The sequence below is a fragment of the Scyliorhinus canicula genome, chromosome 8 (genome assembly GCF_902713615.1).
Source record: "Scyliorhinus canicula chromosome 8, sScyCan1.1, whole genome shotgun sequence".
Lineage (NCBI taxonomy): Eukaryota > Metazoa > Chordata > Chondrichthyes > Carcharhiniformes > Scyliorhinidae > Scyliorhinus > Scyliorhinus canicula.
Window position 1 is genome coordinate 135,896,266 of NC_052153.1, and position 24,185 is coordinate 135,920,450.

The 24,185-nt window shown below is 47.4% G+C and overlaps 1 protein-coding gene across 6 annotated transcripts in view; it reads right to left on the minus strand.

The window, feature by feature from the left end:
• adgrv1 (adhesion G protein-coupled receptor V1) overlaps positions 1-24,185 on the minus strand; it is an 838,553-nt gene that overhangs the window by 40,140 nt on the left and 774,228 nt on the right. For all 6 annotated transcript variants that reach the window (XM_038805279.1, XM_038805282.1, XM_038805283.1 and 3 more), the window contains 2 exons: positions 3,987-4,108; positions 970-1,161 (listed from right to left, as the gene is read on the minus strand). In XM_038805279.1, the coding sequence (XP_038661207.1) occupies positions 970-1,161; positions 3,987-4,108 (314 nt within the window). The remainder of the gene's footprint in view (positions 1-969; positions 1,162-3,986; positions 4,109-24,185) is intronic.

Here is a 24,185-nt window from a genome sequence, read left to right on the forward strand (position 1 = left end):
AGAAGAGTCTTGTCATGATTGGGTGCAGTGAGGACCAAGAGGGATTCAAAGGTAAGAATGGTGACTTTGAAATCAATTTGCTTGTGTACAGGGAGCTTGAAAAGGTTGGGAATGATCTGGAGGGCTTGTGGTGTTATGGGTGGCAGCACTTTATCTGAATAGGGATTGCATTCTGAATGAATTGCCTTTTGTCAAGAAATCATGTAGGAATTAGGTTTGGGTCACTTTGGAGAAGGCCAACCTGAAGTTAAAATAGGTGTGAATTAAGTTCTAGGTAGTATTTAGGTACAGATAGGGACTATGTAAGAGGGGATAGTAATGTTAGAAATTAGAGCAGTATTAGTAAATAAATGATTAAAAAACTCATTCAACCCTTTTGTTTGCTCTTCCACTGAGGTGCTACCTCATTTATTTTAATAAAGCAACAAAAACTGTAAATGAAGATGTTGATGAAATTTGTAGTTTGCAGAGATAGACCCAAATGAAAGACAAGACATCTTGACTAAGCAATGACACAAATTAATCATTAAAAGTTGTGTGCCATTTTCCTGAATAACCACAAGCTTAACTGAAAGCATCTGAAGAAGCTCACCAACTTGCTCGAGAGCCACTAACACCTGTTTAACTACCACAGAGAAAGAGTCCCCAACACATCACCGTCCTACTGTTTCAAGCCATCTTGAAGAATTTCTCAGCATTCAACATTCTCCAAGGCGCATCTGGAGCAGAATATTCCTAAAATGTTACATATATAGTTGTACTAGAGTACAAACTTTTAACATCACATCAGGAGGATCAGATGTGTACATCCAAGGCATTTCTCACTTATTTTGTTAAGGGGATTTTATTACCTATATAAAATGTATCGACAAGAATACCCATATACACATCAAAATAAACATGAATCTAGTATTCTGAAGCAACCTCACAATCAGGTTTGTATGAAAGTAAAGCGTTGATAAATGTTACCTCCTCCATTGCAGTGATCAGGTTTTGAGTGGACTTGCTGATCTCTCCTCCCACTGATGGTGCACCGCTACCTGGTGTGAGATAAGCTGACCCTGGACTTGCATGACCATTGATTTCCATACTGTAGCTTGCTTTAACTGGCCAGCAAAGTTGGTTGTGCAAGATAAAATATACCACAAAAACATACAGGCCCTAAAACAACACAACCAAAAATATTACAAACAGTCTATCAAGGTGGTAAAAAATATATTAGGTAAAAGCTTAAAAACATAATTTCAAATTAAACAAAAAGGGATTTGGTCCTGGCATGTAACCTTATTTCTGGTATGTAGATTTTGGACCATATCATTTTTACTACCTTGTTCCTTTTCTGTAAATTTTGATTTGAGGTGAGCATCACCATCTAACATTACTAACTTGGCACCTTGGTTCAATTTTCTGTTATTTCTGATCATTTTCCCTTATGGCCTTAACAATATGGCCAAATTGTCCAATTTTGAGACTGTGCGGTGGTGGGCGGCTCCTTTCCCACTGGCCAAAATGGCGGGATCCCGCGCAGATTCTGCGCTTGAGACCTCATTAATTATGTACAGGTGACTTCCCCTCCGAAACACCTGGTGCACTGGCAACTGATTTGCCTGTCCGCTGTCCAGCACACTCAAAGCATGCCCTCCAGCCCACCTGTCTTCACCAGACTGTTCAGGATGTCAGTAACCCAGACGGAAAATGCTAGTAGCCTCAAGAAGAACTCTTCTCCTCAATGAGGCCCCCCCCCACCCCCGGGCTACAGGATGCCCAGGCACCGCTAGGGCATCTACCCACTGCATCTGGAGTCTTTTTGCATTCCCTTCTGGGAAACAATGTTTTGATATCCTTGTTAGTGAGTTTTTATGCAGCCCTGTTGGGTCCAGCTTCCCCCCCCCCCCCCATGGTTTTCTTTCTACCTTTCATTGTTCATCTTCTTCATCCATCTCCTTGCCCATCTGCCTGCCATCATGAGCCCTCTCCTTTCTCCTCCCACCCTTGCAAATCCTTCCTTCCACTTTGCCCTTCTTGTCTTCATCAGGTCACCCCCCAACCCCCTCCCACCAGCCTCACCTCGCACGCCACTCCCAGCCAAACATCAGACCTTTGTTGTGGTAGCTGTAGGAGTCCTGCAGCACATTGCTGTCCAGATAGACACTAGTGTGTCGCACCAGGGGAAAGGAGACCCTGTACTCGCCAACCTCAGGCGCTGTACTGACCTGACTCAGTGGCACATGAGGGCTCATGGGCCCAGCAGCATTGTGCTGTCCATGAAGACCAGCTTTGCATAGAGATGGAGCAGGAACAGGTCTGGGCCTGCAGAGTGGTGTACAGCACATCAGGAGCAGTGCAGCACTATGACAAAAAGGCTTTGTAGCCCTCACCTCAAAGTGTATTGCAAATTGAGTGACCTTGTGCACACCACTCTTTCTCAATCAGGTTTTAGACCAATGCAATTTACCGCTGGCATGAGGCAAGATTGGAAGGCCTAATGGGATGCCAGCGGGCAGCTGTTTTAATGAGCATTCATGAAATGTAAATGAATGCAAATGCCGTTCATTCCACCAGTCAGTGGGAAGAGCAACACACCTTTGGGGGAACTGCAACGTGATTTTATGTCAGTGGGTTTCCGACTTCGTGGCCCCTGCAAGATTCTCCCCTCCCACCTACCACTAAACCCACCACGGGCATGAAGGGAGAATTCCATTTTGTGTTTGAGCAAGAGGGGTAACAATGAGTTGTCAATGCATAGTAACTTAATCTTTTTCTGCTGGATAAATGATAATTTTACATGATTTGACAAAAAAAGCAGTTTGAGGGTTAATATGATATATATCTGGTTTAAATAATTGCATTCCATTTAAGTTTGTTTAAGATATATTGAGATACTGCTGTAGGGAAAAAAAAGATATATTGCTTTTCTGTTCATTGTCAACGTTAATTATTTGTGAGAGGAAACTATCTCACATTCAGTAAACAGCCTTTCAGACTTTTTAAAAATTTGTCAATAGTTGTTGAAAAGTATGACACAACAGCATTTCAGAAACAATTGCCTTTCTGTAGTTGTTTATGCCCAATGTCCTAAATTCCCACAAGGCCTTAAACCATATAAGGAAGCTTCTAGTCAAAACAAAATACCACAGTGCCAAGATCATCTTTTCTCACCAACATACATCACTGCAGCCTAAACAGGCTTGGATGGCATTATTTGTTTTACATGTCTATCAAATTCGGAATCATCACTGTAAATGTCTGAAGAGTTCATTTTGTTTTCATTAAATAATATTAGAATATTCAAAAATGTCATTCACATTAATCGATGCAGAAGATCATTACTTTTTAAATTAGAATTTGTGCTTTGAATTTAGTGATATAAATTACTGCATGAAGTCTGCCTCAGAAACTGGCAGAGGCTGGTTGCATTTCTGTCCTTGATCATCAGTCCCATTTATTCCTGATCTCATAGGGCATCATGATATTTGGAGGATCCTCACTATTGATGGTATCCTTTATTTTGCAGAGCTTCTGTGTGTTCTCATTTAACCGACTGCAATCAGTGCGGTCCACAAAAAAAACCAGTGATCATAAGGGGTTTGGAAAGTTGGAAAATGTTGAAAACAGAATCAAGCCGAACTTTCAGTTTTTTTTTTCAAACTTCTTCAATTAGATTACAATTGTTTTTAAAAATCCTAATTAATACAAGACAGCAATGAAATGAATTTATATTTGAACTGAACCAATCCAGAGCTGCTTAGCACAATATCAGACTCAATTCCTCTGTGATATTGTAGGAGATCTAATGTGGGGAAGGTGCTACCAGACCTTCAGAGCCATACAATGCTTGGCTGAAGCAGTTAAGAAGCAGGTAACTAAAAAGATTTTCCGTTTGTGAGGGAATTGTATATTAAGAATCACATCAGTTGAATGATTTTTCATACTTTATTCTCCTTCTGCCTGATGGTAATGAGTTCTAAATATGTGCACACACTTACCTGCAGGATATTAAAAATAACAAACAGGATTAACATCCAGAAGTGTCTATATGCCATATGCAGGCCTCCCCACAGCCATGTCAGTGATATCAAAGCGAAAAGGTATAGCACAAGGGGAACCTCTGTGGATAAAGGAGGAAAAGGGTGAGATGACATATCTTAATAAATGGAATAGATAGAAAATGTTGCAGTGTCTGTTGTCCTCCACACTTTAATTACCAATACGTGCAACACTGTTTCCGGGAGCAGGAATGGTAGAAGGGGAGGAGAATAGTACGGGAGACCATAAACGGCATTTATACCGGTGGGATTCCCTGTTGCAAATGCCTCCATGCCCACCAATAATGTAACGGGAATTCCGACTTTAAAAATTTGGGATCCCCATTTGCATCAATTTAAATGTCATTATCAGGCCTTTACGCCTGATGGAATCCCCCAACGTGAGTTTGTCAATTCACATAGGCGTGAAGGCACACCAACGTGAATTATAACGGGACCCCTCGATGTGCACCTGGTGAACAAAATCCATCGGAGGAGCACAAGTGAGTAGAGCTCCTGGTGGGAGAGGCTCATGGCCGGCAGTACCCGGCAGCTCTGTGAGGGAAGGTCCAGGGGTGGCGGAGAGAGATCCTTGTGGGGCGGGGGAGGGTTGCAGTGGGTTTGTGGGGGGTGGCAGGTGGGTTTCACCTTTTATTCACTCATACCGAGGTATCCCAAATCTAAGTTGATATCGGGCAGGTCCTTGAATTCTTTTTTGCCAAAGTGTCAAAAGATATGGTGGGGAAAGCCGACAGTGCAGCTGGAGAGCTAACCCCTGTGTTTCCTGTCCAAGATTTCAATTCTTTTGGAAATTATTTTATTAAATTTTTAACATTTCGTACAAGAATATAAAAGACATGAACCATGACAAACATTCTTTAAGATTGCATCAACAAACACTTTTTAAAAAGACACTCACCTCCATCCCTCTCCCTCCCCGCCCCACCCGAGCTACCCCCTGTAAACAAGTAAGCGCTCCCCTGCCACTCCCCTTAAACTCCAGCAGTGACCAATTATTTGAAATACACTATGAGCGGTCACCATCTTCGGTAAAACCCCTCCCTCAACCCTCTCAAACTATATTTGACCTTCTCCGAAGCAAACTCGGAAGCAAATCACCTTGCCACACCAAAGCCTTCAGTGGTGCCGCCATCTACCAGCCCAATAAGATACCCCTCCAAGCCACCAATGAGCAAAGGCCAGGACATCAGCCTGGGCTTGGGCTCCCATCTCCAGTTCTGGCACTTCAGAGACCCCAAATATTTCCACCAGTGGGCAGGGTTTCACCTCCATATTCAGGATCGCCGACATGGTGTCGAAAGAGGACCTCAAAACTCTCCAACCTGGGGCACAACCAGAACATATGCGTGTGATGTGCGGGCCCTCTTGAGCAACGCTCACACCTATCTTCCGTCCCTTCAAAAAAGTGTCTCATCCTCACTTTAGTGAGATGAACTCGAATAACTACCTTTAGCTGAATGAGGCTCAGCCTCGTGCAAGACGGTGTCGTATTCACTTTCTTAAAGTATCAGCCTCTAGTATCAGCCCCAACTCCTCCATCCATTTCGCCTTTGTCCCCACAACTGAATCCAACTCCTCTCCCGCTATACGCTTGTACATCCGAGACGTCCTACCGATCCTGCGCAGGATAAAATCTGTTCCAAGATGGAAGGCTGAACCACCGGAAAGGCTGGAAAGAACTGTTTAACCCAGCTCTGCACATGAAGGTACCTAAATCCGTCTGCGTCCGAAATCCCATATTTTTCCAAGCACTAAATGTGGCATCCTGCCTTACAGGTTCGAATAAGTGATTGGCACAGATAGGAGCCAGTTGCGATGTTGCCCCCAACTTAAAAGGTTGGCGGAGCTGCCTCCAAATTCCGCGCATGGCCACCACCACAGGATGTGTTGAATATTTAATCGGTGACACCGAGAGTGGCACCATTGCCAACATTCCCAAGCTCGTCTCCCTAATTGACACTGATTCCATCCTTATCCAGAGTTGGTTCCCGCACCACCCCAACACCTTCTCCGTGTTAGGTGCCCAATAGAAATACAACAGATTTGGCAGCGTGAGGCTCTCTGCCTGTTTCTCCCTCTCAAGCACCCAACATCGAATCCTTGGGACATGCCCACTCTAATAAATCCCATAACAAGCCAGCCTACCTCTTGAAAAAAATGATTTGGGCAGAAACACCGGAAGGCACTGGTACAACTTTGGGAATCTAGGCAGTATATTCATTCTAACCGAATGAACTCGACCCGAGGTCTGCCTTGACGCTCCCCACCCAGCTCATATAATTCAGCTCTGTAACCGTCCCCACTCTCCTGCCAAATACTCAAGCTGATCCCTGCCAATCGAAAATGCAAACCCCTCAGTCTAGTTCCCCCTTCCACTACTCCTATCACAAAACATTCACTTTCCCCTATATTCTGCTTATCACCAGAGAAAGCCCAAAATCGCTGCAAAATCTCCATGGTGTTCCCAATAGATGTCCCCAGATCCTTTTCGTATAACAGCAAATTGTCAGCATATAACGATACCCCATGTTCCACACCCCCCCTAACTATCCCATTCCATTCCTTTCAGGCCCTCAATGCCATAGCCAGCAGCACAATTGCCATTACAAACAGCAGAGGAGACAGCGGACATCCTTGCTTTGTGCCCCGATGTAACCGAAAGGCCTCGGAGGTCATGTTATTAGAAACATAGAAAGTAGGTACAGGAGTAGGCCATTCGGCCCTTCGAGGCTGCATCACCATTCAATATGATCATGGCTGATGTTTGATCATGCAAATTCAGTATCCCACTCCCGCTTTCCCGCCATACCCCTTGATCCCTTTAGCCGCAAGGGCCATGTCCAGCTCCCTCTTGAATATATGAAATGAACTGGCCCCAATAACTTTCTGTGGTAGAGAATTCCACAAGTTCACAACTCTCTGAGAAAATAAGTTCTTCTCAGTCTTGAATAGCTTACCCCTTATTCTTAGGCTGTGAGCCCAAGTTCTGGACGTAACCAACATTGGGAACATTCCTCCTGTATCTAGCCTGTCCAGTTTATCAGGATTTTGTATGTTTCTTTGAGATCTTTGAGATCCCCTCTAATTCTTCTAAACTCCAGTGAGTACAAGCCCAGTTGATCCAGTCTTTCTTCATATGTCAGCCCTGTCATCCCGGGAATTAGTTTGGTGAACCTTCACTGGACCGTCAATAGCAAGAATGTCCTTCCTCAAACTAGAAGAGCAAAACTGCATACAATACTCAAGGTGTGGACTCACCAAGGCCCTATATAACAGCAGCAAGACATCCCTACTCATATACTCAAATCCTCTTGCTATGAAGGCCAGCATACCATTAGCTTTCCCCACCGCTTGGTCTACCTGCATGCCAACCTTCAGTGACTGTTCCACCATGACACCCAGGTCTCGTTGCACGTCCCCTTTTCCTAAACTTCCACCATTCAGTTAATAATCTGCCTTCCTGTTTTTGCCACCAAAGTGGATAATCTCACATTTACCCACATTATATTGCATTTGCCAAGTATTTGTCCACTCAGCCAGCCTGTACAAGTTATCCTGCAGCCTCTTTGCATCCTCTTCACAGCACACACTGCCACCCAGCTTAGCGTTGTCTGCAAATTTGGAGATATTGCATGCAATTCCTTTGCCCAAATCATTTCTTTAAAATTTAGAGTACCCAATTAATTTTTTCCAATTAAGGGGCAATTTAGTATGGCCAATCCACCTACTCTGCATATCTTTTGGGTTGTGGGGGCGAAACCCATGCAAACACGGGGAGAATGTGGAAACTCCACATGGACAGTGACCCAGTTTGTCCAAATCATTAATGTATAATGCAGCACGGTAGCACAAGTGGATAACACTGTGGCTTCACAGCGCCAGGGTCCCAGGTTCGATTCCCCGCTGGTTCACTGACTGTGGAGTCTGCACGTTCTCACCGTGTCTGCGTGGGTTTCCTCCGGGTGCTCCGGTTTCCTCCCACAGTCCAAAGACGTGCAGGTTAGGTGGATCGGCCATGATAAATTGCCCTTAGTGACCAAAAGGTTAGGAGAGGTTATTGGGTTATGGGGATAGGGTGGATGTGAGGGCTTGAGTGGGTCGGTGCAGACTCAATGGGCCTAATGGCCTCCTTCTGCAATGTATGTTCTATGTATATTGTGAACAGCTGGAGTCCCAGCAGTGAACCCTGTGGTACCCCGCTAGGCACTGCCTGCCTTCCTGAAAAGGACCCATTTATTCCCACTCTCTGCTTCCTGTTTGCCAACCAGTTCTCTATCCACGTCAATACATTACTTCTAACACAATGAGCTTTAATTTTGCTCACTACTCTCTTGTGTGGGACCTTGTCAAAAGCGTTTTGAAAGTCCAGATACACAACATCCACTGGTTCATCCTTGCCCACTCTACTGGTCACATCCTCAAAGAATTCCAGAAGATTTGTCAAGCATGATTACCCTTTAGTGAATCTATGCGGATTTGGATCAATTGTGTCCTCACTTTCCATATGCTCAGTTATTTCATCCAGCATTATAAATGACTCCAGCATTTTCCCCATCACCAATGTCAGGCTAACAGGTCTATAATTCCCCATTTTCTCGCTCCCTCCTTTTTCAAAAAGTGGGGTTATATTAGCTACCCGCCAATCCAAAATGCTGGAAAATGATCACCAATGCATCTACTATTTCTAGGGCCACTTTCCTAAGTACTTTGGGATGCAGAGCATCAGGTCCTGGGGACTTATCGGGTTTTAATCCCATCAATTTCCCCATTACAATTTCCTGACTAATAAGGATTTCCTTCAGATCCTCTTTCATGCTAGACCCTCTGTCCACTAGATTTCTGGATTAGTACAAACACTTGCAAATGGCGCTGCATACAGAAGCTGTACCCAGGACATAAATCCTGGACACAGCCCAAATTTCTCTAATACTGTGAAGAGGTATCCTTACTCCACCCGGTTGAATGCCTTCTCTGTGTCCAGAGATACAATAATCTCTGGTACACGACCGATGGCAGGGGAAAGCACCATATTAACCAACCAGCACACATTTGCCGACAGCCTACGCTATTTCACAAACCCGTCATTTCCTTTATCAATTCTGGGAGGACCGACTCTAGTCTTAAAGTCAGCAATTTGGTGACTATAGGAAGTTCGGGCGGTATGACCCACACTCTTTTGCGGTCTTTGTCTTTCTTCAAAAGCAGCAAAATGGCCGCCTGCCCCAATGTCCCCAGGGTGGTGCCCCACTGCAAAGAATCCTTAAACATGCCCAGCAACAATGGACCCAACTGATGCATGAACTTTTTATTGAACTCCAATGGGAACTCAGCCGGCACGATGCCTTCCCTGATTAATTCTGCTTCAATGCACCCTGGCTCTCCTCCAACTGCTCTCGCATCTGCTCTGGGAAACTCCAGACTCCCCAAAAACTGCATCATTTTGCAACCTTCTTTAAGTGGTTCCAACTGATATAACTTCTGGGGGCTTTTCAAAGTAACTTCATTGCAGTGTTAATGTAAGCCTACTTGTGACAATAAAGGTTATTTGTTTATTCTCATAAAAAGCCATTTTCACCAAGGTGAACACACCATTCACCTCCTCTGGATCAGAGACCAACTTACCCTCCAGGTCCTAAACCCAAACAAACTTCCTATCTGCCTCCTGCCACCTTAACTGATAAGCCAAAAGCAGACTTGCCTTCTCCCCATATTTGTATACTGCCCCTTTTGCTCGTCTCAACTGCCACACTGCTTTCTCCGTTGACATCAGTCAAACTGCATTTGCAGTTCTCTCCTGCACATCAACAATTCAGGGATTGGATCTGTCATGCGATTGTCCCTTCAAGAAAAGTTTTTGTCTTATCACATGGCTTCAGTGATGTCATTTTGTGGGTGGAGCTGGGCTGTGGCTATCAGGTAGGAGTGGGTTTCAGTTTCAGTTTGATTGATGTGGACTCAGAAGGAGAAAGAAGTGTTTTTCACTGTCTTTCTATGTTTTCATTTTAAAAGTTGTTCAGTAAAAATCACATTAGTTGTGGCTGACTTTAAAGATATAGTTGTTTTCAGGAAGGAGTTTAAATCTGCTGTTTGGAACTTGATCAGAATTTCAGGAAAAGGACCAGTCCCATTCAAGTGAGAATAGTGTGCTGGGCCATGCCCTTGAAAAGGGTTTTTGGTTTAATTGGATTTTGTTATTGAATTGGAACAGATAAGGGGGAATTCATGAAGTGTTACACATAGATTAATGTAGCGGTGTGGTGTCTTTTGTTTGTAATTGATAAAAATTCTTGCTGTGTTTATGTATATATATATATATTATATATATGTTAACTACATTCTTAGAATAAACCTTATTTGGATTAAAGTGTCTAGGAATTCTGATGAATCACACCTACAGTGAAAGGTTGTAGGCCAGGTAAACTTCATAATAACTTTGGAGTTTCTAAGCTCTGGCCCATAACAGATCCTTTGCATACCTACGATCCACGCTTAAAATCTTATCCACCAATTTCTGTAGCTCCTCTCAGCCTCCGCATCCGCATGTGCTTTAATTATTATAATCTCTCCCCCCATCAACACTTTCAGTGCCTCCCATAGAATAGAGGTGAGACCTCTCCATTGTCATTGTTCGTAATGTATTCCTGTATGGTCCGCCCACAAATCCGACAACAGCCCAACATCTAATTGCCAACCCCTGCGGCGCTCTTGGTTCACTCCCAGCAGCACGTCCACCCAATGTGGGGCTTGATCCCAAATCACGATTCGCAGATTCAAGTGCCTTGACCTGTTCTTCAAATCATCTACCTTGTGTTTCAGGTCCTTGTTTTTCTCCACCAGATTCATAACTTTGGCTTTTAACGAAACCAGTCAATCCTTATGTCCAGACAGGTGGTCTTCAATACCCGTTAGTGTCTCACCCTACTCCTTCACAGCCCTGACATAATTGCCCAACTGCTCCCGGAGCGGGCCCAACGCCTCCTCGACGGAGGTTTAAAAGATGTCTTCAGTTGCCTGCCCTGCCCCTCGAACGTGCCATCCAGATGTCTTCCAAATTTTTCAAGCTCTTTTTCTATTGCCTTCATCCGAGTTTCTAAGATAACAGGTGCACCTGATTGCTCCGCCATTTTGTCTCCTTCGTGGATTTTTTACTGGGCTCTCTGCCTGAGATTTTTTTCCCCACAGTCTTCTTCAGTGCTGTTTTGGACATCGTCTCAGCATTTTAAACTTCTGCACTGCTAAGCTTCTGGGTTAAAAACCCAAAAATAAAATCTGAGAAGAAACAAAAATCCGGAAACAAAACCCGGAAAAAAAAAGATAAACAAAAATATACCCCCCCCCCCCCCCCCCCCCCCCACCCAGATGAAAAGGACCAAAGCTGCTCTCACCCTTTTGAAAGGTCAGGCTCGCTCTTCTCGGTGATGTGCCTGGCCGGGTGTGATGCTCAGTGCACTCCTATTCGCGATCTTTCTTGCCAGGTGTGTGGCTGAGTACGCTCATCCTCCTAAAGTTTCTGACCTGACGCTGTTCTAACTTTTCCCGCGTTTTAAAATGGCTGCGTCCGTTCCTCTCCGTGCTGTTTCAGGCCAGTTCTGCTGCTCTCCAGGCTATTTTTGACCGGGTCCGATGCTTTCTGTGCTGCTTGTTATTAATTAGCTGCTGGGTTTATAAATCCCCCCAAACAATTACGAGACAAAAATGGGTGAAAAGGACTGAAATATCGGGACCTTATCAGGAGCCACCTTTAATGTGATCACCCTCCTACATCACACTGGAAGTCTTCCGGAGATTACATTTTGCCAAAAAATGGCAAAATTCCATTGTATTCTTGCCAACGTAAAGGGCAGTCTGCGAATACGTACTGGCCCACACAGGCAGGGAAATCTACTGACATTGTGCACCATGCTCAGACTGCCAGTATTGGTTTATGCAGACATCCGCCCACGTAAAATTAAGATCTGCACAGTATGGTGACATTAGAAGGATTGTGCAGGCATGAATTTCAAAACTCAGTGGTTCCCGGGAGTGTGTCAGCTGCAATGAGGCGTTCATAGTGAATTGTGGCCAGTATTTATGTGGGTTCCCGTCCAATCCTCCTCACCTCTCTGCCCTCCCTCCTCTCCCTGATTTACTATCACTTGTTCCAATGGCAACTCTGCAATTATTCATTGCAAAAAATGTACTTTTGTCAAGCTAACTAGCTGTGTGAATTCTATTTACATAGCAGCTGTGATTTATTTTGGCATATTGGTATCCATGACTGAGAGAATGCAGTGTCTTGCCTTAAATCTATCTTTCCTTTATGTACATTTATACATGTTTTGATAATTTCAACAGTGCCATTTTTGGTCCTGGCCATTGCCTACTCCTGCCACTGCCTACTCCTGCGCTCCAAATGACACTAACTGGCATCACAACTGTGCTTGCTCGGAGCATGCATGGAGTTGTTCGGAAACACAGTCTATGTACAACTGGTGGGCAAAGTTCTGCAACAGGGGCACAAATTCATAAAACTTGCCTTAAGGCCTTTGCTAAACAATCTCATCATCATGATCTGATCTTGCAATCTTTTGATTTTTAGATGCATACAGCTTTGAACTTAATTGTCATAAACTCATAAACTGTCACCATTGTCTCTGTAAATAAAACTTTAAAATCTTACATATATTTTGCTGATATTTCTTACTGTGTTCATTGATTACGTTAGCTTAAAATCAGAGAATGTGGTTACGGTTAGCTGGCTGTGGTAGTCACCACTGATGTATTATACTGTATATATGGGTTTTACGGTAAGGCCCCTGTACTACAGGTACGGGGTAGATCCCTGCCTGCTGGCTCCGCCCAGGAGGCGGAGTATAAATACGTGTGCTCTCCGTACAGCAGCCATTTCGTCAGCTGCTGTAGGAGGCCACACATCTCTGTGTAATAAAGCCTCGATTACATTCTACTCTCATCTCGTTGTAATTGATAGTGCATCAATTTATTACACAGAACGTTTTCAGAGATGGACCTCCGCATCAAACCGGATCGCCTGCAGCTGCATCCTCAAGAAGACAACGCCAAAAAGGACTTAGAATATTGGCTAGCCTGTTTTGAAGCATACATCGGGTCTGCGCCAGATCCAATCCCAGAAGCACAGAAGCTCCAGATTCTATACACGCGGCTGAGCTCCAACGTTTTTCCCCTCGTCCAGGACGCGCCGACCTACGCAGAGGCCATGGCGCTACTGAAGGAGAATTACGCTCAGCGGACCAACAAAATGTACGCCAGGCATCTCCTATCCACATTGCACCAACTTCCCAGTGAGTCTGTGGAAGATTTCTGGCGTGCCCTGCTCGCCCTAGTGAGAGACTGTGACTGCCAGGCCGTTTCGGCCACTGAACATTCGAACCTGCTGATGAGAGACGCATTCGTTACGGGCATAGGGTCTGACTACATCCGCCAGCGCCTCTTAGAAGGGGCCATGCTTGACCTCGCGGTGACCAAAAAACTAGCGCTCTCGCTTATGGTCGCCTAACGCAACGTGCATGCCTATGCCCCCGACGACGCGGCCCACCCCCCTGTGCATCATGGACCCCGCTGACGGCCACAACATCATGGACCCCATCAGCGACTGCCCCCAGCCAACCTCACGCCTGCGCCGCGTGGCAGCCAGGGGACCCAAATGCAACTTCTGCGGACAGTCAGAACTCCCCAGGCAGTGCTGCCCGGCATGGAGCGTGCTCTGCAAGGCCTGTGGCAAGAAGGGACATTTCGATGCAGTGTGCCAGGCCCGCTCAATCGCTGCTATTGTCCCGGCACCCCCCACGTGTGGCCAGTGGGTGCCGCCATCTTCCCCTCCTCGGACCACATGCGGCCTGTGAGCGCCGCCATCTTGGTCTACTCACAACACGTGCGGCCCGTGGGCGCCGCCATCTTGCCTGCCTCAGAACCAATGGGTGCCGCCATCTTGCCTGCCCCAGGACACGTGCGGCCCGAGGGTGCCGCCATCTTGCCTGCCTCAGGACACATGCGGCCCGTGGGGGCTGCCATCTTACCTGCCTCAGAACCCCTGCCCGTCGGTCACCTCATCAGGCCGCTCATCGCCTGCAACCGCCGACAACCAGCTGCGTCTTGCCTGGGTCACGATTGACCAGTCTCGACCGCACAACCTTGCGACCGCTTCGACAAAGGTGAAGGCTAACGGGCACGAGATAGCCTGCCTTCTGGACTACGGGAGTACTGAGAGCTTCATCCCCCCCGATACGGTAAGGCTCTGCTCCCTCGCGGTACACCCCGCTAACCAGAGAATCTCCCTGGCCTCCAGATCCCACTCCGTGGCGATCCGGGGGTACTGCAACGCCACCCTCACCGTTGAGGCGTAGAGTTCAGCGGCTTCCGCCTCTACATCCTCCCCAATCTCTGCGCTGCCTTGCTACTCAGCCTGGACTTCCAGTGAAACCTCCAGACCCTAACCCTGAAATATGGTGGGCCCTTACCACCCCTTACTGTTTGCAGCCTAGGGACCCTGAAGGTCGGCCCGCCTTCCCTTTTTGCAAAACTAACCCTGGATTGCAAACCCGTCGCCACCAGGAGCAGACGGTACAGCACCCAGGACTGGACCTTCATCAGGTCTGAGGTCCAACGACTGCTGCGTGAAGGTGTTATCGAGGCCAGCAACAGCCCCTGGAGAGCCCAAGTGTTTGTGGTGAAAACCGGGGAGAAAAACAGGATGGTCGTTGATGATAGTCAGACCATCAACCGGTACATGCAGCTCGACGTGTACCCCCTCCCATGCATATCTGATATGGTCAATCAGATAGCACAATACTGTGCACAATACTATCTTCTCGACAGTGGACCTGAAATCTGCCTCCCACCAGCTCCCCATTTGCAAGGCGGACCGCCCGTACACTGCATTCGAAGCAGATGGCCGCCTTTACCATTTCCTTAGGGTTCCTTTCGGCATCACCAACGGGGTCTCGGGATTCCAACGGAAGATGGACCGAATCGTTGACCGGTACGGACTGCGGGCCATTTTCCCGTACCTGGACAACTAACCTTTCCAAATTTCTGCACAGCGCCACTCTCCTCAACCTCACTTACAACAAGGAGAAGTGTGTGTTCAGCACAAACCGATTAGCCATCCTCGGCTATGTGGTCCAGAACGGAGTTCGAGGACCCGACCCCGATCGCATGTGCCCCCTCATGGAACTCCCCCTCCCCCATTGCCCCAAGGCCCTCAAACGATGCCAGGGGTGCTTTTCGTATTATGCCCAGTGGGTCCCAAAATATGCAGACAAGGCCCGCCCACTCAATCAATCCACCGTTTTCCAACTGACGGCTGGGGCTCATCAGGCCTTCAACCGTATCAAGGCCGACATCGCTAAGGCCGCAATGCACGTGGTCGACGAGACGCTCCCCTTCCAAGTCGAGAGCGACGCATCAGACGTCGCTCTGGCCACCACCCTCAGCCAGGCAGGCAAGCCCGTGGCATTCTTTTCCCGCACCCTCCATGCCTCCGAAATTCGGCACTTTTCCGTCGAAAAGGAGGCCCAAGCGATCGTTGAAGCTGTGCGACATTGGAGGCATTAACTGGCCAGCAGGTGATTCACTCTCCTCACTGACCAATGGTTGGTTGCCTTCATGTTCAACAACACACAGCGGGGGCAAGATCAAAAATGATAAAATCTTGAGGTGGAGGATCGAGCTCTCCACCTACAATTACGAGATATTGTATCGCCCCGGTAAGCTCAACGAGCCCCCCGATGTCCTATCCTGAGGTACATGTGCCAGCGTACAAGTGGACCGACTCCGGACTCTGCACGACAATCTCTGTCACCCAGGAGTCACCCATTTTTACAACTTCATTGAGGCCCGCAATCTGCCCTACTCCATTGAGGAAGTCAGGGCTATCACCAGAGACTGCCAGGTCTGCGCGGAATGTGAAACGCACTTCTACCGACCTGACCGTGCGCGCCTGGTGAAGGCCTCCCGGCCCCTTTGAACGGCTCAGCGTGGACTTCAAAGGGCGCCTCCCCTCCACCGACCGAAACACGTACTTCCTCAGTGTGGTCGATGAATATTTCCGATTCCCCTTTGCCATCCCATGCCCTGATATGAAGTCTGCCACCGTCATCAAAGCCCTCAACACCATCTTCGCTCTGTTCGGTTTCCCCGCCTACGTCCACAGCGACCGGGCATCCTCATTTTTGAGCGATGAGCTGCGCCAGTTCCTGCTCAACAGGGGCATTGCCTCGAGCAGGACGACCAGCTACAACCCCAGGGGAAACGGGCAGGTGGACTGTGAGAATGGGACTGTCTGAAGGGCTGTCCAGCTGGCCCTACGGTCCAAAAATCTCCCGGCCTCCCATTGGCAGGAGGTCCTCCCCGACACACTTCACTCCATTTGGTCGCTCCTGTGCACCGCGACTAACGAAACCCCCCATGAATGTCTCTGCCTTCCCCAGGAAGTCCACCTCCGGGGTTTCGCTCTCAATGTGGCCGGCAGCTCCAGGACCCGTTCTACTCTGTAAACACGTGTGACTCCACAAGGTGGACCCATTGGTTGAGAGGATACAGCTACTCCAAGCCTACCCACAGTACGCTGACGTAGCCGCCAAGACATAGTCTCGCTCAGGAACCTGGCACCAGCTGGTTCCCCACACCACCCCACCTCTGCCCCGGCGCCACCCTCCCTTTCCCCGGTGCACCACACCCCAGCCCCCACTCCAGGACAATCTGTCCTCCCCTTGCTCCCACCCGGGGATGAAGAGGATTTCGACACACTCCCAGAGTCACCGAAGACCAAGCCGACGCCGGAGTCGCCACCAGCACTGCGGGGCTCTCGACGACAGATCAAGGCACCGGACCGCCTAAATTTGTCACATTCTCTGTGATTTTTAAATCAATTTGTATGTATATAGTTCTCCACCACCCCTGCTGGACTCATTTTTAACAGGGGGTGAATGTGGTAGTCACCACTGATGTATTATACTGTACATATGGGTTTTACGGTAAGGCCCCTGTACTGCAGGTACGGGGGTAGATCCCTGTCTGCTGGCCCCGCCTAGTAGCAGAGTATAAATATGTGTGCTCTCTGTACAGCAGCCATTTCATCAGCTGCTGTAGGAGGTCACACATCTCTGTGTAATAAAGCCTCAATTACATCCTACTCTCGTCTCGTCGTAAGTGATAGTGCATCAGTGGCCTATACACCAATCCCACAACTGACTTCCTGCCTTTATCATTCCTCACCTCCATCCAGACCGCGTCTATATCCTGGTTCCCTGAACTTAGATCATTCCTCGTTATTGTGCTAATAACATTTTTTTTGTTAAATATACATTTAGAGTACCCAATTCCTTTTTTCCCCAATTAAGGAGCAATTTAGTGTGGCCAATCCACCTACCCTGCCCATCTTTGGGTTGTGGGGGTGAGACCCACGCAGACACGGGGAGAATGTGCAAACTCCACAAGGACAGTGACCCGGGGCCAGGCTCACACCTGGGTCCTCAGTGTCATGAGGCAGTAGTGCTAACCACTGCGCCACAGTGCCGCCCATAATATTTTAAAATAACAGAGCCAAACTTCCACCTTTTTCTAACGTCTTGTACTTCCTAAATATCACATACACTTCAATATTCAGGTTGCAATCTATGTCATCCTGCAGCCCTCTCTCTGTTTATCTCAATTTGCACAATCAGTTCATCTGTTTTGTTTTGAATGCTACATTCAGTTAGATACAGAGCCTCAGGTTTTGTCCTTTTATCATTTTTGTAACCTCTAGATTTATCTGCTGATTTACTCTTAAAATTTGTATTCTTGGCCCTTCCTGTCAGGTCCTTTTATAATTTCCCACATTAACACCTTTCGCTCTTGCCTTGTCTTTATTCTTTGATTTAGCACATCTTCCCAAATTTGATCCCTCACTCTCACTCTTTAGATTAAAACCCTCTCTAATTCCTGAGTTACACAGCTCACAAGAGAATCAGGCCCATCATGGTTCGGGTGTGAACATTCCCAATGGTACAAACCCCACTTTCCCCAGTACTGGTGCCAGTGCCCCATTCCTTTTAACACAATTTGTTTCAAACAATAAAGGTTTCAGCCTACAGGTTTGTCAGCATCCATGGAGCATCTATTTTGAATGTGCCGCAAATAGGCAAACCGGCGAACAAGAGACTCTAACTTGAAACATTTGCTTTAGTGCTCAAGTTAACATAAATGAAGATCAAATAGGTTTTCTATCCAAATAATCAAAACTGGATCATTTGGAATGACTCCCTGCAGTGGAAAACCAGAGACTAATTGAATCTATCGATGTAAATAACCTCAATAGAAAACATCTAGATTTGACCCAAGTGGATTAGCAATCCAGGTTGATGTTTACATATTACGGAGCACAAAAGGTACCATTCACCCATTGTACCTGGGGTCTCTTTGAAAGAGTTAGCCAATTAGTCTCACGCTCCTGCTCTTTCCCCATAGCACTGCAATTTTTTTCCTTTCCAAGCAGAGATCTGATTCCCTTTTGAAAGCAGCTATTCAATCTGCTTCCAGCCTTTCACGTAGTGTAAACCAGGTCATAGAATCAAAAAAAAATTCCAACAGCTGTCTGGTTCCTTTAATCATTTTAAAAAGTGCCCCCTGGTTGCTGATCCTCCTGCCAAAGCAAACATTTTCTGCTTATTTGCTTTATCAAAACCCTTCACAATTCCGAATGCATCTGTTAAATCACCCTTTAACTTTCTTAGATCGAAGGAGACTAATCCCAACTTCGCAAAAGCCTTTACACATTTTAGAAACGCATGCCTGGGATCACAGTGGTAAAACTCCTCTGCACTCTCTCCGAGACCTTGACATCGTTCCTGTCCAAGATTGCCAAATTGGTAGACACTGTTTGGTGTTGGCTCAAACCAACCATTTTAGTCTCCCACTAGGTAGCCAAACAAGCACTGATCATCTGGGAGAAATGCGCGAGGAAGCCATCCACCTTTCCGGGTCGGCGATTCCGATGCTGCAAGTGTGAGCTGTCCCATAGCTAGTCAGAAGCAATAAAATCAGGAAAAATCTTGGGGCTGGGGGGGTGGTGGTGGTTGGGGGGGGAGGGGGGAGGGGTGCGGAGAGGAGGGGGTAGGCAGTGATGCCATATGCGGAGGGAGTTCAAAACCAAAATGTGCATTTTATAATTGAGACGTTATTTGACTGGAAGCCAGTACAGGCCATAAGCACAGGGGTGATGTGATGGGTGAACGGAACTTGGTGCGAGTTCAGACATGACCACCAGAGCTTCAGATGACCTCAAGCTCATAGATTGTAGAATGTGTTAAATCAGCTAGGATTCATTATAGACTAATTGGAATGTTCAAGTCTAGAGGTAACAAAGGCATAAATAATGGTCTAAATAGCAGAAAAGTAAAAGGCCACGGGATCAAAGGGAACATGGTGAGTTGGATCTAAAATTGATTTTGGCAGGAAGCGAAGAAGGGTAATGATCGGCGGGTGTTTTTGTGACTGGGAGGCTGCTTTCCCTCAGTGGGGTTCTGCAGGGCACAGTAATAGTAATAATCAGACATCAAGGTTGAGAATAGTCTGGTCCAGCCTCATACAGGGAAAGGGGTGTAGTTGGTGGCTAGAGAGCAGGTTTCTGATGGGGGTTGGAAGCAATGTATCGGTCTTCCTGATATTTAGTTGGAGAGAATTTCTGCTCACCCAGTCCTTGATGCCTGACAAGCAGTCTGGCAATCGAGAAACAGTGGAGGCCGAGAGTGAATTGCTGATGAGGTAGTCTTGGATATCAAATCCATCATTGTGAAACTAATGCTGCGTTTTCAGATCCTGTCCTTGTAGATGAGAAACGGGTGAGCCAAAGAAGGATCATTAAGGCACCGCAGGTAAAGGTGCAGAAGCAGGAATAGAAGGCATTGTAATTCTTTGACCATGACTGGGTAGATCAGAAAGGTAACAGGTGAATGCAGCTGCATTTAGCTGGAGGATGATGGCGAGGCTTTGGAAGAGGATGGTGTGGTCAATAATATCAAGGATTGCAAACAAATCGAAAAGGATGAGGGGAGATGATTTACCTTACAGTCAAATAGGCCTGAATTTAGTACTTGTGGGCATGCAAAGTCGGTGGGCCCAGAAGTGGATGTAGAATCCGCTCCCGGGTGAGATTGTATTGCCAATACAATTTCACTCTGGCTGATTAATAAAGGCTCGCCCAGAGTGTAACACGCCCTTGGGTAGGCTGCAACAAGTGGGCGGGTGTGGGAACAAGTTGGCCACTGGACCCAGTGGGGGCTTTAAATGCTCTGCAGGCAGCAGCCTGAAGGCTGCTAGGGATTGTGCGGGTGGTTTTGAAGAGTTCTTGAACAGATCAAAGAACTATCTGCAGCGTTAATGGCTGGCGAGCACGGGAGGCAGGAGGGGAATTTTGCCTCCATCTTCTTCCTTTTCATTTCCTTTTGAAAAGCCCTTTCTTTTTCCATTTTTGCCCTCTCCTTTTCCTGCCTTCTGCCATTCCTAATCTCTCCTTTTCTTTCATTTCCAATTCCTTCAGTTCTACCTCTTTCTGTTTATCTTTTTTGTGCATTTCTAATTGTTTCGTATGTAATTGAATTCTAACGATTCAGGCTGTGTCTCTGGCAAATTTAAATGTTGAGCTATGGTTTGTATTGAGATATGGCCTCTACATTTAGATAAGGTTAACTGCAGTGTCTCCGCCAAACCCAAAAGTTTTTCTTTAGTCTCCCTTTGTAAACCATCCCGAGTAGTCACTTCCACACCCAGGAAAAGTTTTGCGACTGAAAGAACCATCTCCAATGACTCCCTATTTAAATTTCAAAACCTGAAAGTATGCAATCATTCCACACACACTCACTGTCTTTACGTTCAATAACCCCAAACCAAACAAGGGACTGTACTTAAGATCCTGATCCTGAACCTGATCTTGGTCAAGCCCCAATTTTATTATGATCACAAACCCGACCCCAATAGTGGCGAGGATACACACCAAAACACAAAATATTTTACTTTATTTTAAGACAGTGCGGAAAGAATGATTTCCTCCAGGAGTGATTGCATGGAAAAAAAGGACTTTGGGATTTCTAAAACAAAGCCTAATGAATACAACTTTTAACTTCACAACCGAAAAGAGCAACTTACAATTACCCCCCAACACAATTATACAATTTCCCTTTAAATAACAAGAATAGAAACATACAATTCTTAATCCATCTTAAAATTAGCGGGCGTAGAGTAATACTTGTGGTACAAAATAGATTCTGATTCTGGTTAGAACCCCTTCAGACTCTGGCTGAATATATTCATGATGTGGAGATGCCGGTGTTGGACTGGGGTGAGCACAGTAAGAAGTCTTACAACACCAGGTTAAAGTCCACAGGTGAACCTGAGGAAGGAGCAGTGCTCTGAAAGCTAGTGATTAAAAAAAAACCTGTTGGACTTTAACTTGGTGTTGTAAGACTTTTCACTGAATATATTCAAATTGCTGCTCAGGTGGGTTGTTCCAGTCTCTCCCTCGTCTTCAGGCAAGACTGCTGTGCTTTAAAATATTATGACTCTTTTTTTTAAATATCCCACTTGGAAAGATTTGTGGACTCAGAGTCAGGCAGATGAGAGCTCAGCTCCTCTCTCTCTCAATGGTTCTCCAAATGCACTGCACCTCTGCCTTTTGGAGCTTCACCCAGCAATGATCTCATCTCCCCAAGCGAATAAACAAATTTATTTTGAAGAGGTTGGGGATGGCGTACTGCGTGGGCACGAGTCTGGAGGCACTGGTGACGGCGCCGTTACCGCTTCCCCCAACGAAGAATACTACGAGCCCGGTGGTGGCGGCTACCCTCAAAATTTGGGGGCAATGGAGGCGGCAAGGGGGGAGGTGAGGGCTTGAGTGTAGTCCCTGATACGGGGGAACCACCGGTTTATCCCGGGGAGAATGGATGGAGGGTTCCTGAGCTGGCACAGGGCAGGCATTAAAAGGATGGGGGACCTGTTTGTGGACGGGAAATCCGCGAGCCTGGGTGAGCTGGAGGTGAGGTTCGGCCTCCCCCCCGGGGAACACCTTCAGATACATGCAGGTAAGGACGTTTGTCAGGTGGCAGGTGGTGGAGTTCCCACTGTTGCCTTCAAGAGGGGTTCAAGACAGGGTGCTCGGGAGCATGCGTCGGAGAGGGGAGGATCTCGGCAACGTATCAGGTGATGCAGGAGGAGGTGGCCTCGGTGGAGGAGCTGAAAGGTGAGTGGGAGGAGGAGTTAGGAGAGGAGATCGACGAGGGCACGTGGGCGGATGCCCTGGGGAGGGTGAATTCCTCCTCCTCTTGCGCGAGGCTCAGCTTAATACAATTTAAGGTGCTGCATAGGGCGCACATGACTGGCGCAAGGCTGAGCCGGTTCTTTGGCGATGAGGAAAGGTGTGTTAATTGCTCGGAGAGCCCCGCAAACCACACTCAGATGTTCTGGGCGTGCCCTGCACAGGCGGGCTTTTGGAGGGGCGTCGCGGAGACGCTGTCAAGGGTGGTTGGTTCCAGGGTTGAGCCGGGCTGGGGGCTCGCAATATTTGGGGTAGCAGTGGAGCCGGGAGTGCAGGAGGCGAAAGAGGCCGGTATTCTGGCCTTTGCGTCCCTGGTAGCCCGGCGCAGGATTCTTCTACAATGGAAAGATGCGAGGCCCCCGGGCATGGAATCCTGGGTCAACGATATGGCTGGGTTTATTAAACTGGAGAGGGTCAAGTTTGCCTTAAGGGGGTCGATGCAAGGGTTCTTCCGGCGGTGGCAACCGTTTCTAGACTTCCTGGCGAAGCGTTAGGTTATGGTCAACAGCAGCAACCGGGGGGGGGGGGGGGGGGGGGGGGGGGGGGGGGGGTTCGGGGTGGGCGGGCGGGTGAAGGTTTGTTTCTTTTTTCTTCATTGGGTGTGTATATTCGCTTTCATGTTAATTATTTCTGTGAACTTATTATTTGTGTATAGACGGGGGGGGGTTACTGTTCTTATTTCTTTCCGTTCTTGTTGGTAAAAATTTGTGAAAACTTGAATAAAAATTATTTTTTTAAAAAGTGAGCTGGGGCCCTCCGGGAATAGAGCCCCCAGTGGGTGCCCGCCATGGGCATTGAAGGCCATGGGCCGAGGTAAGCAGCTGGCTGCCTCCACCTCTGATGTGCATCCTGGGGAGACACCTAGACGTAGTAGTAAAGCTAGAGGGGCAAAGCACATCAAGGATCACTGGGGCACTGGGGAAGGAGAGGAAGAGGGTGGGGGTGGAACTATCGGGAGAGCGGGGACTTGTATTACACATTAAACACCTTGTGCACAACCATTATGAAGCCTCTGTCACTTTCTTCCGCAATGCGGGCTGACCTCCGATCCCTTGGCCCATCTTTCCAGGCATCTCCCCATCCCCGTGGCACCCACCCACCATCCGGCCATGGACATGTCCCTGGAGCTGTGTCCCTTCCCCTGGGTATTTGGATGTTGGCTGCTGTGTGCGTGGTGTTGCTTCCCGCAGTGTTCAAGCAGTGTCCAAGCATCAAGGTGTGATTGACATGCTAGGCAATGACTCCCACACGCTACATAGCCGAATGGAACCCACTTGCATTGTGTGAAGTGCTCACTTAACCACGATTGCCAATTCCCTATTAGCAGTAGCCTTCAGCCGCACGGTCAGAGGCCCTAGCAGTTGGCGGGGTTGGGTGGTCATTGGGGCAGACATGCATGGACAAGGGTTGCCCCCAGAATGGTTACACATGATCCAGAGGTTGGCATTGTTATGCCGCGAACGGTTGCCCCATGGTTGGGTGGTCATTGGGGCAGCATTGTAACACAGTGGTTAGCACAGTTGTTTCACAGCTCCAGGGTTCTAGGTTTGATTCCCGGCTTGGGTCACGGTCTGTGCGGAGTCTGCACGTTCTCCCCTTGCCTGCGTGGGATTCCTCCGGGTGCTCCGGTTTCCTCTCACAGTTCAAAGATCCGCTGGTTAGGTGAATTGGCCATGCTAAATTGCCCTTAGTGTCCAAAAAGGTTAAGTGGGGTTACTGGGTTACGGGGATATGGTGGAGGCGTGGGCTTGAGTAAGATGCTCTGTCCAAGGGCCGGTACAGACTTGATAGGCCTCCTTTTGCATTGTAAATTCTATGATTCTATGGTTGTC